Source organism: Rhinoraja longicauda, chromosome 8 (genome assembly GCF_053455715.1).
Source record: "Rhinoraja longicauda isolate Sanriku21f chromosome 8, sRhiLon1.1, whole genome shotgun sequence".
In the NCBI taxonomy this organism is placed as follows: domain Eukaryota; kingdom Metazoa; phylum Chordata; class Chondrichthyes; order Rajiformes; family Arhynchobatidae; genus Rhinoraja; species Rhinoraja longicauda.
Window position 1 is genome coordinate 4,586,140 of NC_135960.1, and position 12,591 is coordinate 4,598,730.

General features: G+C 44.4%; 1 protein-coding gene across 1 annotated transcript in view; it reads left to right on the top strand.

Moving 5' to 3' along the window:
- The window catches only part of iqcb1 (IQ motif containing B1), a 68,640-nt gene that overhangs the window by 29,370 nt on the left and 26,679 nt on the right, over positions 1–12,591 (top strand). The window contains exons 6-7 of the mRNA XM_078403282.1: positions 6,510–6,609; positions 10,630–10,802. Coding sequence (XP_078259408.1) covers positions 6,510–6,609; positions 10,630–10,802 — 273 coding nt within the window. The remainder of the gene's footprint in view (positions 1–6,509; positions 6,610–10,629; positions 10,803–12,591) is intronic.

The window sequence follows — 12,591 nt, forward strand, 5'->3', positions numbered from 1 at the left end:
AATAAAATGAATAAAATAACTGCAGTTGAACTACAGGAAGTTCCCCGTATCCAAAGAGGATATTAAAAAACACTGAGAAATGGGAAAAAAAAGGACGAAAGAATTGGTTACGAAATGGCCCACGGAATGATATAAATATGATATAAATTTTGATATATTTATATTTTGATATAAATATGTGTGATGAAATGGGAGTGTTAATTAAGAACTATAAGCCTAAGGATAAATCAGAAACCCGAGTAACGAAAAAGGAAAAAGAACTAGGCGTACTTAAATTATTTAGAATAGAAGGAGAAAGGCTGAGGAAAGCATACCAGGAAAAGAATACCACCCCAAACAAGGGTGAAAAACCTATAAAACAGCATGAAAGTCAGGAGCTTCAGGAGAAAAAAATCAACTCTATACCCCTAGCCTAAGGGACCCTGGGTATTCCCCTCCTTATTCCGACCAGGACGGAATAAAGCAGTGCCCTTTGGTGAAAGGGAATAGTGGAGATAGAGGGAGAAGTCACAACTTGGAACATGAGCAAGATATAAAGGAATATAGACAGAGAAGGGGGCATCGAGAAAAGGAAAGGATGAAGCAAGAAGCACGGGAACTGGAAGCAGACATCAAAAGGCTGCAGGACCTCAGGGACCTCAGGGACAGAAAGATTTATGGGACCTGTCAGGCAGCAAATGAGGAGTATGAGGGAGACAGCAACGCAGAAACACAGGCAAGTAATCAGCAGGCATCAGAGAGAGGGCAAAACTGTGAGAATGAAGCAGAATTAGAAAGTGATGGGGAAAGAATAAGGGAGTGTAGAAGGGAAATAGAGGCATCCATAAAGCGCTTAGAGATAGAGATAAGGGAGATGGAAAAAGATATGGAAAGAAAAAGAAAGGAAAGCCAGGGGTACGCCCAGAGAAGAATGAGGTGGGAAAATATACAGATAGAACCACAACAGGAGATGGTGAACGAGAGACAGGAGCTGAGGGGGAGAATGATGCCATTACTTTTGAAAAAGGCAGGACAAACCCAGTATATTCCTTGGGCGACCCGAGACCTAGAAGGGCTGAGAAACGCCTTGCCCAACATGGGATAGCCTTCGGGGTATTGACTCAAAGGAGGGGGGGAAACCGGCAGCCCGTGGCATTTTTATCAAAAATATTGGGCCCAGTGTCACGAGGATAGCCTGTCTGTATACAGGCAGTGGCAGCCACAGTAGAGGAGAGCAGGAAATTGACCTTCGGGGGGTTTTGGTGGTCTCCATCCCACATACGGTGAGAACAATATTGGCACAGAAGTCTCAGAGGTGGTTGACAGACTCAAGGATATTAAAATATGAAGCTATCCTGATGGAAAAGGATGATTTGACCCTGATTACGGACAAAAACTTAAACCCATCTCAGTTTTTGTACCCGCCCGAAGAAAAAGAAAAAGAGACAGGGAAGCCAGAACATGATTGTAGCGAAATAATAGAATTAGAGACCAAGAGTAGGCAAGACCTGGAGGAACAGCCTCTGGCCAAGGGAGGTCGATGGTTCATAGATAGGTCATCTCGGTGCATAGATGGGAAAAGACACAGTGGATACGCCATAATTGATGGGAATATGTTAAGTTAAGGGCGGCACGGTAGCGCAGCGGTAGAGTTGCTGCTTTACAGCGAATGCAGCGCCGGAGACTCAGGTTCGATCCTGACTACGGGTACTGCACTGTAAGGAGTTTGTACGTTCTCCCCGTGACCTGCGTGGGTTTTCTCCGAGATCTTCGGTTTCCTCCCACACTCCAAAGACGTAGAGGTGTGTAGGTTAATTGGCTGGGTAAATGTAAAAAAAAAAAAAAAAGGTAAAAATTGTCCCTAGTGGGTGTAGGATAGTGTTAATGTACGGGGATCACTGGGCGGCACGGACTTGGAGGGCCGAAAAGGCCTGTTTCCGGCTGTATATATATGATATGATGAAACATAGAGTCATACAGCACGGCAACAGGCCCTTCAGCCCAACCTGCCCACCGACCAAGATGCCCCATCGACACTAGTCCCACCTGCCTGTGTTTGGCCCAGGTCGCTCTGAACCATTGCTATCCATGTAACTGTCTAAATGTCTTTTGAATTTTGTTATAGTATTTGCCTTAACTATTAAATCCTACCACCCTCTGTGAAAAAGATAAACTTTAAATGCTGGAGTAACTCAGCAGGTCCGCCAGCATCTCGGCAGAAAAGGAATAGGTGATGTTCCGGGTCAAGACCCTTCCTCAGTCTTGGTTCCTATTAAATCTTCCCTCCCCCCCCCCCCCTTCCCCCCACCTCGGCTTAAACATCTGTCTTCTGGTTCTTAATTTCCCTACTCTGGGTAAAAGACTGCATTCACACCATCTATTCCCCTCTAAATCCTCCATACCTCCACAAGATCACCCCTCATCTTCCTAAACTCTAAGGAAGATAGTCCAAGCCAGCCCTACCTCTCCCTTTAACCCAGCCCTTCAAGTCATGGCAACATCATTACAAATCCTCTTTGGACTCGTTCCAGCTTAACATCCTCCCTTTAGCAGGGTGACCAAAACTGAATACAATACTCCAACTTTTGTTGGCAGTGTATATATTTTCCGACTAATGGTGTGAGTCAAAATTGTGTATCGAGAAGTTCTGCATCGTTTGTGCCTTAATTTATGTATGAACCGTGAGAACATTGTGCAATGTGGCACTTCTGTTCCTTCCGAACTTCATTCAGGAAATCCAGTGGGTCTTGTATTTCCTGCCTCAGGGCCTAAAAACATAGAAACAGAAAATAGGTGCAGGAGGAGGCCATTTGGCCCTTCGAACCAGCAGCGCCATTCATTATGATCATGGCTGATCATCCACAATCAGTAACCCGTGCCTGCCTTCTCCCCACATCCCTTGATTCCACTATCCCCTAGAGTATCTAACTCTCTTTTAAATTCATCCAGTGATTTGGCCTCCACTGCCTTCTGTTGCAGAGAATTCCACAAATTCACAACTCTCTCGGTTAAAAGGTTTCTTCTCACCTCAGTTTTAAATGGCTTCCGCTTTATTCTTAGACTGTGTCCCCTGGTTCTGGACTCCCCCAATATTGGGAACATGTTTCCTGCCTCTAACATGTCCAACCCCTTTATAATCTTATACGTTTTGATAAGATCTCTCATCCTTCTAAATTCCAGTGTATACAAGCCTAGTCGCTCCAGTCTTTCAACATATGACAGTCCCGCCATTCCGGGAATTAACCTAGTAAACCTACGCTGCACGCCCTCAATAGCAAGACCCTTCCTCAGTCTTGGTTTCTATTAAATCTTCCCTCCCCCCCCCCCCCCCCCCCCCTCCACTTAAACATCTGTCTTCTGGTTCTTAATTTCCCTACTCTGGGTAAAAGACTGCATTCACACCATCTATTCCCCTCCAGATCCTCCATACCTCCACAAGATCACCCCTCATCTTCCTAAACGCTAAGGAAGATAGTCCAAGCCAGCCCTACCTCTCCCTTTAACCCAGCCCTTCAAGTCATGGCAACATCATTACAAATCCTCTTTGGGCTCGTTCCAGCTTAACATCCTCCCTTTAGCAGGGTGACCAAAACTGAATACAATACGGTTAAAAGGTTTCTTCTCACCTCAGTTTTAAATGGCTTCCGCTTTATTCTTAGACTGTGTCCCCTGGTTCTGGACTCCCCCAACATTGGGAACATGTTTCCTGCATCTGGCTTGTAATCCTTTTATAATTTTATACGTCTCTATAAGATCCCCTCTCATCCTTCTAAACTCCAGTAAATAAAAGCACAGTCTTTCCAATCTTTCCTCATATGACAGTCCATCCATCCCAGGGATTAACCTCGTGAACCTACGCTGCACTGCCTCAATAGCAAGGACGGCCTTCTTCAAATTTACCTGCTCTGCCTATTCTGATTAGAACCCAATAGTTGCACCAGACCATGTGCAGAAAACAGGATGGTAAAAGGAGCTTTCAGAAGAGTGTAAAAAAAGGAGCATTGATCCACAAGAATTGAACCACATCAAGAAATAGATTGGACAAATTTAATCTCAACTCCTGCTTCCACTCCTCTTCTGCTTTTTTTAATCCAACATTTGCAGATAATAGCATTTAGCTTCAACAGCTCACAATTTAAAATTCTATTTGAGTTTAGTGTTTAGAGATACAGCGAGGAAGCAGGCTCGTTGGCCCACTGTGTCCGCCCACACTAACCTACGCACACTAGGGACAATGTTTACAACTTATCAACACCAATTAACCTGTGCATCTTTGAAGTGTGGGAGGAAAATGGAGCGCCTGGCGAAAACCCACGTGGTCACAGGGAGAATGTACAAACTCCGTATAGCCAGGATCGAAACCCGTGTCTCTGCCGCTGTAAGGCAGTAACTCTACCACTGCGCCGCTGTGCTGCCACCAAGCTTCTGGGTTAACTGTGGATGAAGTTATATTAGCCAGCAAAGTTTACTATTTGCACAGGCACACACACACGTATAATGTGGTAATCACAGTGAAATATGTACACACACACATAAAATGTGGTAATCACAGTGACATATGAATGGGTTTGCTATACGCAAGCTGGCTATCGTGTTTCCAAAATTAATGACATGCTGCACTTGAAAACTGCATAATTCACTTGGAGACATCATAAAGAGATGATTCTAACATCAGTCATGTTATGCATATCTGCATACATATTCAAGGTCAGCAAATCTTTGGATCCTTGGTAGAATTTGAAACTAAAATGAGTCATTGCTTCAATTGAAGAAGCCACGTCTGTCTCACCGAGTCACCCCTAGTTCATCATCAACCCCATCATTTTTCCCTCCATTCCTCTGCTCCTCTCTACAGACACAGCTTGCATGAACTCGTACGAGTAGTTCATGAGCAACTCGTGATGCCTCACAGTAAGAGTTGTGAATCTGTGGAGTTCTCTGCCTCAGAGGGCAGTGGAGGCCAATTCTCTGGATACATTCAAGAGAGAGCTAGATAGAGCTCTTAAGGATAGCGGAGTCAGGGGGTATGGGGAGAAAGCAGGAACGGGGTACTGATTGAGAATGATCAGCCATGATCACATTGAATGGCGGTGCTGGCTCGAAGGGCCGAATGGCCTACTCCTGCACCTCTTGTCTATTGTCTATAGTGCCAGAGACCCAAGTTGGATGCTGGCCTCGTCATAGAGTGATACAGTGTGGAAACAGGCCCTTCAGCCTAACTTGCCCACACCGGCCAACAATGTCTTCACCGGCCTTCAACTAGTACCACTTGCCTGCGCTTGGTCCATATCCCTCCAAACCCGTCCTATCCATCTCCTGTCTAACTGTCTCTTAAACGATGGGACAGTCCCAGCCTCAACTACCTCCTCTGGCAGCTTGTTCCATACACCCACCGCCCTTTGTGTGAAAAAGTTACCCCTCGTATTAAATCTTTTCCCCTTCACCTTGAACCTATGTCCTCTGGTCCTCAATTCCCCTACTCTGGACAAAAGACTGTGTGCACCTACCCGATCTATTCCCCTCATGATTTTGTACACATGATCACGTGCTGTGTGTGGAGTTTGCACGTTCTCCCTGTGAACCCGTGGGTTTCCTCTTGGGGGGGGGGGGGTGCTCCGGTTTCCTCCCACATCCCAAAAACTGGCGGGTTTGTACATTAATTGGCCTCTTTAAAATTGACCCTATTGTGGAGGGAGTGGATGAGAAAGTGGAATAACATAAAACTAGCATGAACGGGTGATCGATGGTCACCATGGACTCGGTGGGCCAAAGGGCATGTTTCCGTGCTGCGTCTCCAAACTAAAACTAAAGTTATTCGTCAATGGTGATGATGCAATCATTTCTGAAACCAAAGCTTCTTTAAAAATTCTTTGCATTTGCCTAGTAGTTATACACCTGCATGCAAGTTATTTTTGGACAACTTGCACGAAAAGAGATTTGCAAACATAGCAACAATAGTTGAGATGTGTTTAAAAACAGCACGGGGATATCCCAAATGATCTGATAAGCCATTTTCATGCAATTTTCACAAGGACCATTATAACCATAGAGTGATACGCGTGGAAATAGGCTCTTCGGCCCAACTTGCCCACCAACCAACATGCCCCATCCACACTATTCCCACATGCCAGCGTTTGGTTCTCTAACCCTATCCAAACCATTTACCTGTCCAAATGTCTTTTAAATTCTGTTGTAATAGTTTAGTCTAAATGCTTCTTAAACGTTGTGATAGTACCTGCCTCAACTACCCCCTCCTGCAGCTTGCTCTATATAACTACCACCCTTGGTGTAAAAAAAGCTACCCCTTGGGTTCCTATTAAATGCTTTCCCCCCTCACCTTAAACCTATGTCTTCTGGTTCTCGATTCTCCTACTCTGGGCAAAAGACTGTGCGTTTACCCAATCTATTTGTCTCATGATTTTAACTTGCAATTGTTCAGACATGAGCCTTAACACTGATACTCACAGAGGTCGAGGCTGTGTGACTTTGCCTGTGTGAAATGTATAATTAATTTTCCCTTTTCAATGCAGTCTTTCAGTCTGATCACTTGCTCCAGTTGTTGCTCACTGACGATTTGGAAACCACGACCATCATGGTGTCTGTTCTGCTCAGTATTCTCCAGCTGAACGGGTAAAATGCTTGTATCTGTTTGTGAAGTTGAGACATTTGTACAATTCGCCCATTTCAAAAGTGTTTAATTGTCATATGTAGTTTAGTCCAGTTTAGAGATAGAGTGCGGAAGCAGGCCCTTCGGCCTACCATGTCCGCGCCGACCGGCAATCCCCTTACACTAGCACTATCCTACACACTAGGGACAATTTACAATTTTTACCAAAGCCAATTAACCTACAAACCTGTAGGGAAAAAAACTGCAGATGCTGGTTAAAAGAAGGTTCTGAAGAAGGGTCTCGACCCGAAACGTCACCCATTCCTTCGCTCCTGAGAAGCTGCACAACCCGCTGAGTTACTCCAGCATTGTGTGTCAACCTGCAAACCTGTACGTCTTTGGAATGTGGGAGGAAATCGGAGCACCCGGAGAAAACCCCACACATTCATGGGGAAAATGTACAAACTCTGTAAAGACAGCACCCGTAGTCAGGTGCTGTAAGGTATGCCGCCCTGTCACGGTGTACTGAAATTCTTCCTTACAGCAACATAACTGGCCTGTAAACATAGTACACACAAATAACACAATAAACAAAAACAAAAATTCAAAAAATTCAAAATAAAACAATATTAGTGTAAAAAGAAGCCCAAAGTCCCAGGTGCAACGAAGGCAGTTCATATGTCAAAACAAAGAACTGTACATGCTGGTTAATACACAAACGGACACAAAGTGTTGGCATAACTCACCAGGTCAGGCTGCATCTCTGGAGAACATGGATTGGTGACGTTTTGGGTCGAGACTCTTCTTCAGGCTGATTGTGGGGGGAGAAGAAAGCTGGAAAAGGGGAGAGGCTGGACAAAGCGTGGCAGGTGATAGCTCAACATAGGTGAGGGCGGTTTCATCGTTTAGTTGGTATTTGTAGTGTTCAAACGAAAGAAACTTCAGTGATATCTTCCCTCAGAAATTGTGTATTGTTTACTATTTTAAACCATTATAACGTGCTTTTTTGGCATGGTGGCGCAGCTGTAGAGTTGTGGTCTTACAGCGCTTACAGCGCCAGGGACCCGGGTTCGATCCTGTCTGTACGGAGTTTGTACGTTCTCACTGTGACCTGCGTGGGTTTATTCCGAGATCTTTGGTTTCCTCCCACACGCAAAAACGCAAAAGACGTACAGGTTTGTAGGTTAATTGGCTTGGTATAAATGTATAAATGTAAAAAATTGTCCCTGGTGTGTATAGGGTAGTGTTAATGTGCGGGGATCACTGGTCGGTGCGGATTCGGTGGGCCGAAGGGCCTGTTTCCACGCTGTATCTCTAAACTAAACTAAACATCCATAATTATTCATATCAGTGAATAAAAAACTAAAATTAGCTACCATTCAAGTAATCGAGACTGTCCCTTTTATTGTACATTTAGGACAATAATTTATTACTATGTTATTGTTTTTTAAAGGTGTGATTTATAAAACACTTCAAATCAAATTAAGTTTTTACCAAAGCATCTCCCTGTCAGAAATAGATATTTACAATCACTGCAAGGATATTAACTAGAATTCAATCCACAGATAGATAGATTCTTGATTAGTACGGGTGCCAGAGGTTACGGGGAGAAGGCAGGAGAATGGGTTTAAGAGGGAAAGATAAATCAGCCATGATTGAATGGCGGAGTAACGATGGGCCAAATGGCCTAATTCTACTCCTATCTCTTATGACCTCATGAACAAAGTAACAGGTCTTGTCAGCAGGAATTTGTGATTCGTTCCTTGGACCAGTGCAAGACTGAGAAGAACCATTCAGACTTTTTCTGTCTAGATCCCCTCTTCATCCCTACGCTTTCTGCACCCATCAGTAAATCAACAGCCCTCTCGCCTGCATCCACCTATTACACGCCAGCCATTTCCTCTACCCCATCTCTGTTCCAACTCCAGCCCCCCCCCCCCCCCATCAGTTTGAAGAAGGTCCTGACCTGAAACGCCACCTATCCATGTCCTCCAGAGATGATGCCTCTGAGTTTAAATTCTATGCAAGATTCCAGCATTCTTTTGTCAGAGGGTGGTGAATCTGTGGAATTCTTTGCCACAGAATGCTGTGGAGGCCAAGTCAATAGATATTTTTCAGGCAGAGATAGATAGATTCTTGATTAGCACGGGTGTCAGGGGTTATGGGGAGAAGGCAGGAGTTTGGGGTTAAGAGGGAAAGATAGATCAGCCATGATTGAATGGCGGAGCAGACTTGATGGGCCGAATGGCCTAATTCTGCTCTTATCACATGGACTTATCTGCAGTTCCTTATGTCTCCAGTTCTTGTCTGATATCCATTCAAATGCATTTTTCCAATTACATTGATTGATTGATACTTTATTGTCACATATATTTGGTACAGTGAAATTCTTTATTTTGCATACAATATACAAGTATGCAAATGGTGAGGCCGCTGACAATATAGTCCCGAATTACAATTGTTGGATAGTGTAGGCGAAAGTCTGGCAATTTCTTCCATCCTAAACCAAAGTAGCTGAAACCAATTATAGTGCCTGTATTACAGATGAGGTTAGTTAACACCAGATTCCAGGATATCATCACTGACTAGCTGCAGGTACACTGTAGAAAACATTTTATCAGGATACATCGCAACTTTGGTTTGGAAACAGCTCCATCCAAGACAGCAAGAAATTGCAGCGAATTGTGGATGCAGCCCAGACCATCACACAAACCAACCTCCCTTCCATTGACTCCATTTATACCTCACGCTGCCTCGGCAAGGCCACCAACATAATCAAGCACGAGTCTCACCCTGGCCACTCCCTCTTCTATCAGGCAAAAGGTTGAAGTGTGAAAATGCGCACCTCCAGATTCAGGGACAGTTTCTTCCCAGCTGTTATCAGGCAAATGAATCATCCTACCACAACCAGAGAGCAGTGCTGAACTACTATCTACCTCTGTGATGAACCTCGGACTATCCTTAATCGGGCTTTAGAAACATAGAAAAATAGGTGCAGGAGTAGGCCATTCAGCCCTTCGAGCCAGCACCGCCATTCATTTTGACCATGGCTGATCATCTAAAATCAGTACCCCATTCCTGCCTTTTCCCCATATCCATTGATTCCTTTAGCTCTAAGAGCTAAATCTAACTCTTGAAAACATCCAGTGAATTGGCAACTCTTTCTTGAAAATATCCAGTGAATTGGCCTCCACTGCCTTCTGTGGCAGAGAATTCCACAGATTCACAACTCTCTGGGTGAAGAAGTTCTTCCTCATCTCAGTCCTAAATGGCCTACCCCTTATTACTGTGACCCATGGTTCTGAACTCCCCCAACATCGGGAATATTTTTCCTGCATCTAGCCTGTCCAATCCTTCAAGAATTTTGTATGTTTCTATAAGATCCCTCATCCTTCTAAATTCCGGTGAATACGAGCCCAATCAACCCATTCTTTTATCAAATGTCAGTCTTGCCATCCTGGGAATTAACCTGGTGAACCTACGCTGCACTCCCTCAATAGCAATAATGTCCTTCCTCAAATTAGGGGACCAAAATTGCACACAATACTCCAGGTGCGGTCTCATCAGGGCCCTGTACAACTTCAGTAGGACCTCCTTGCTCCAAAACTCAAATCCTCTTGCAATGAAGGCCAACATGCCATTAGCTTTCTTCACTGCCTGCTGTACCTGCATGCCTACTTTCAGTAACTGATGTACAAGCACACACAGGTCTCGTTGCACCTCCCCATGTCCAGATCTAACAACATTCAGATAATAATCTGCCTTCTGTTCTTGCCACCAAATTGGATAACCTCACATTTATCATTTGCTGGCTTAACCTTGTACTAAACGTAATTCCCTAATGTATCTGTACACTGTAAACGGCTCGATTGTAATCATGTATTGTCTTTCCGCTTGCCGGTTAGCAAGCAACAAAAACTTTTCACTGTACCCCAGTACATGTGACAATAAACTAGACTGAGAACGGCATTGCAGATGAAATCAGTTGACACCGGGATATCAATTACAGAATTGTAGAATTAACAGAATGAATTGCCTTTCAGAACACTATTGCTGTCTGTGAAGGAGAGAAGCATCCACTTAATCCTGGACGAAATAATTTACGAGCTATTTGAAAACACCAACCCCGTTATCGGAAGCACTTGCATTAAAATCATGCTGTTGATTGTGGAATCCCACCCTCCTACCTTGCAAATGCTCAGGAATTCCTACAAAGGTATGTGAAGTATTAATTACTTACAGTCAAACTCACCATGAAGTGAAGAATATTATATTGAAGAATATTATGTGCGGTCACGGTGGCGCAGCGGTAGAGTTACTGCCTTTCAGCGAGACCAGGGTTCAATCCCGACTAGGGGCGCTGTCTGTACGGAGTTTGTACGTTCTCCCCGTGACCTGCGTGGGTTTTCTCCGAGATCTTCGGTTTCCTCCCACACTCCAAAGATGTGCAGGTTTGTAGGTTAATCGGCTTGGTAAATGTGAAAATTGTCCCCGGTGGGTGTTAATGTGCAGGGATCGCTGGTCGGCGCGGACCCGGTGGGCTGAAAGGGCCTGTTTCCGCACTGTATCTCTAAACTAAAGCAGCCTAAATGTGTAGGAAGGAACTGCAGATGCTGGTTTAAACTGAAGATAGACATAAAAAGCTGGAGTAATTCAGTGGGTCAGATAGGATCTCTGGAGAAAAGGAATAGGTAACGTTTTGGGTCGAGACCCTTCTTCAAATCAGCCTAACTTGTTTTCAAAGATCTAAGGAACTTCCAGAATATTTCAAGTGATAACATCACTATTCAATTGTACTTTGTTGTCACATGCACCTAGATACAGTTCAATTTTGCATACATCTTTCCCTCCACACCTTAGTTATCAAAATGCTCACCAATAAGTTTAGTTTAGTGTAGAGATACAGCGTGGAAACAGGCCCCTTCGGCCCACCGAGTCCACGCCGCCCAACGATTCCCACACACTAACACTATCCTACACCCACTAGGGACAATATTTACACTTACCAAACCTACAAACCAGTACGTCTTTGGAGTGTGGGAGGAAACCGGAGCGCCCGGAGAAAACCCACAAAGATCGCGGGGTGGATGTACAAACTCCGCACAGACAGCACCCGTAGTCAGGATCGATCCCACGTCTCGGACTCTGTAAGGCAGCAGCGCTACCAATATGCCACTATGCCGATTCTCCCATAAGGAAATTCAGTAACAAGAATATTGGCAATCTCCTTGTAAAAAAATGTACTTCTTAAAGCAGACTTCACAATTCCCTTAATATTCAACCAATGATTTTCTTTTACAACAACAACTGATAATTTTTCCAAATCACACTGAACAATTCTTTCTGACCATCTTTCAAAGTAACGCAGTTCCACGAAAGATCAGATTGTACTGATGATACATACTTTTCGAGAACCAGTAGCGGTAGAGCTACCGACTTACTGCGCCAGAGACCCGGGTTTGATTCTGACCACGGGTGCTTGTCTGTACTGAGTTTGTACGTTCTCCCCGTGACCTGCACGGGGTTACTCAGAGATCTTAGGTTTCCTCCCTGTAAAATCCGTACAGGTTTGTAGGTTAATTGGCTTGGTATGAATGTTAAATTGTCCTGAGCGTGTGTAGGGTAGTGTTAATGTGTAATGTCGGTGCAGACTTGGTGGGCCGAAAGGCCTGTTTCGCACTGTATCTCTGAACTAAGCTAAACCAGAGGACATAGGTTTGAGAACAAGAGGCCATAGGTTTAAGATGAAGGGGGAAAGATTTCATAAGAACCTGAGGGATAACTTTTTTACACAAAGGGTGATGGGTTTTCGAATGAGCTGCCAACGGAGGTAGTTTTAGGCAAGTACTATCATAACGTTAGAAATATAGAAACATAGAAAATAGGTGCAGGAGTAGGCCATTCGGCCCTTCGAGCCTGCACCGCCATTCAATATGATCATGGCTGATCATCCAACTCAGTATCCCGTACCTGCCTTCTCTCCATATCCCCTGATCCCTTTAGCC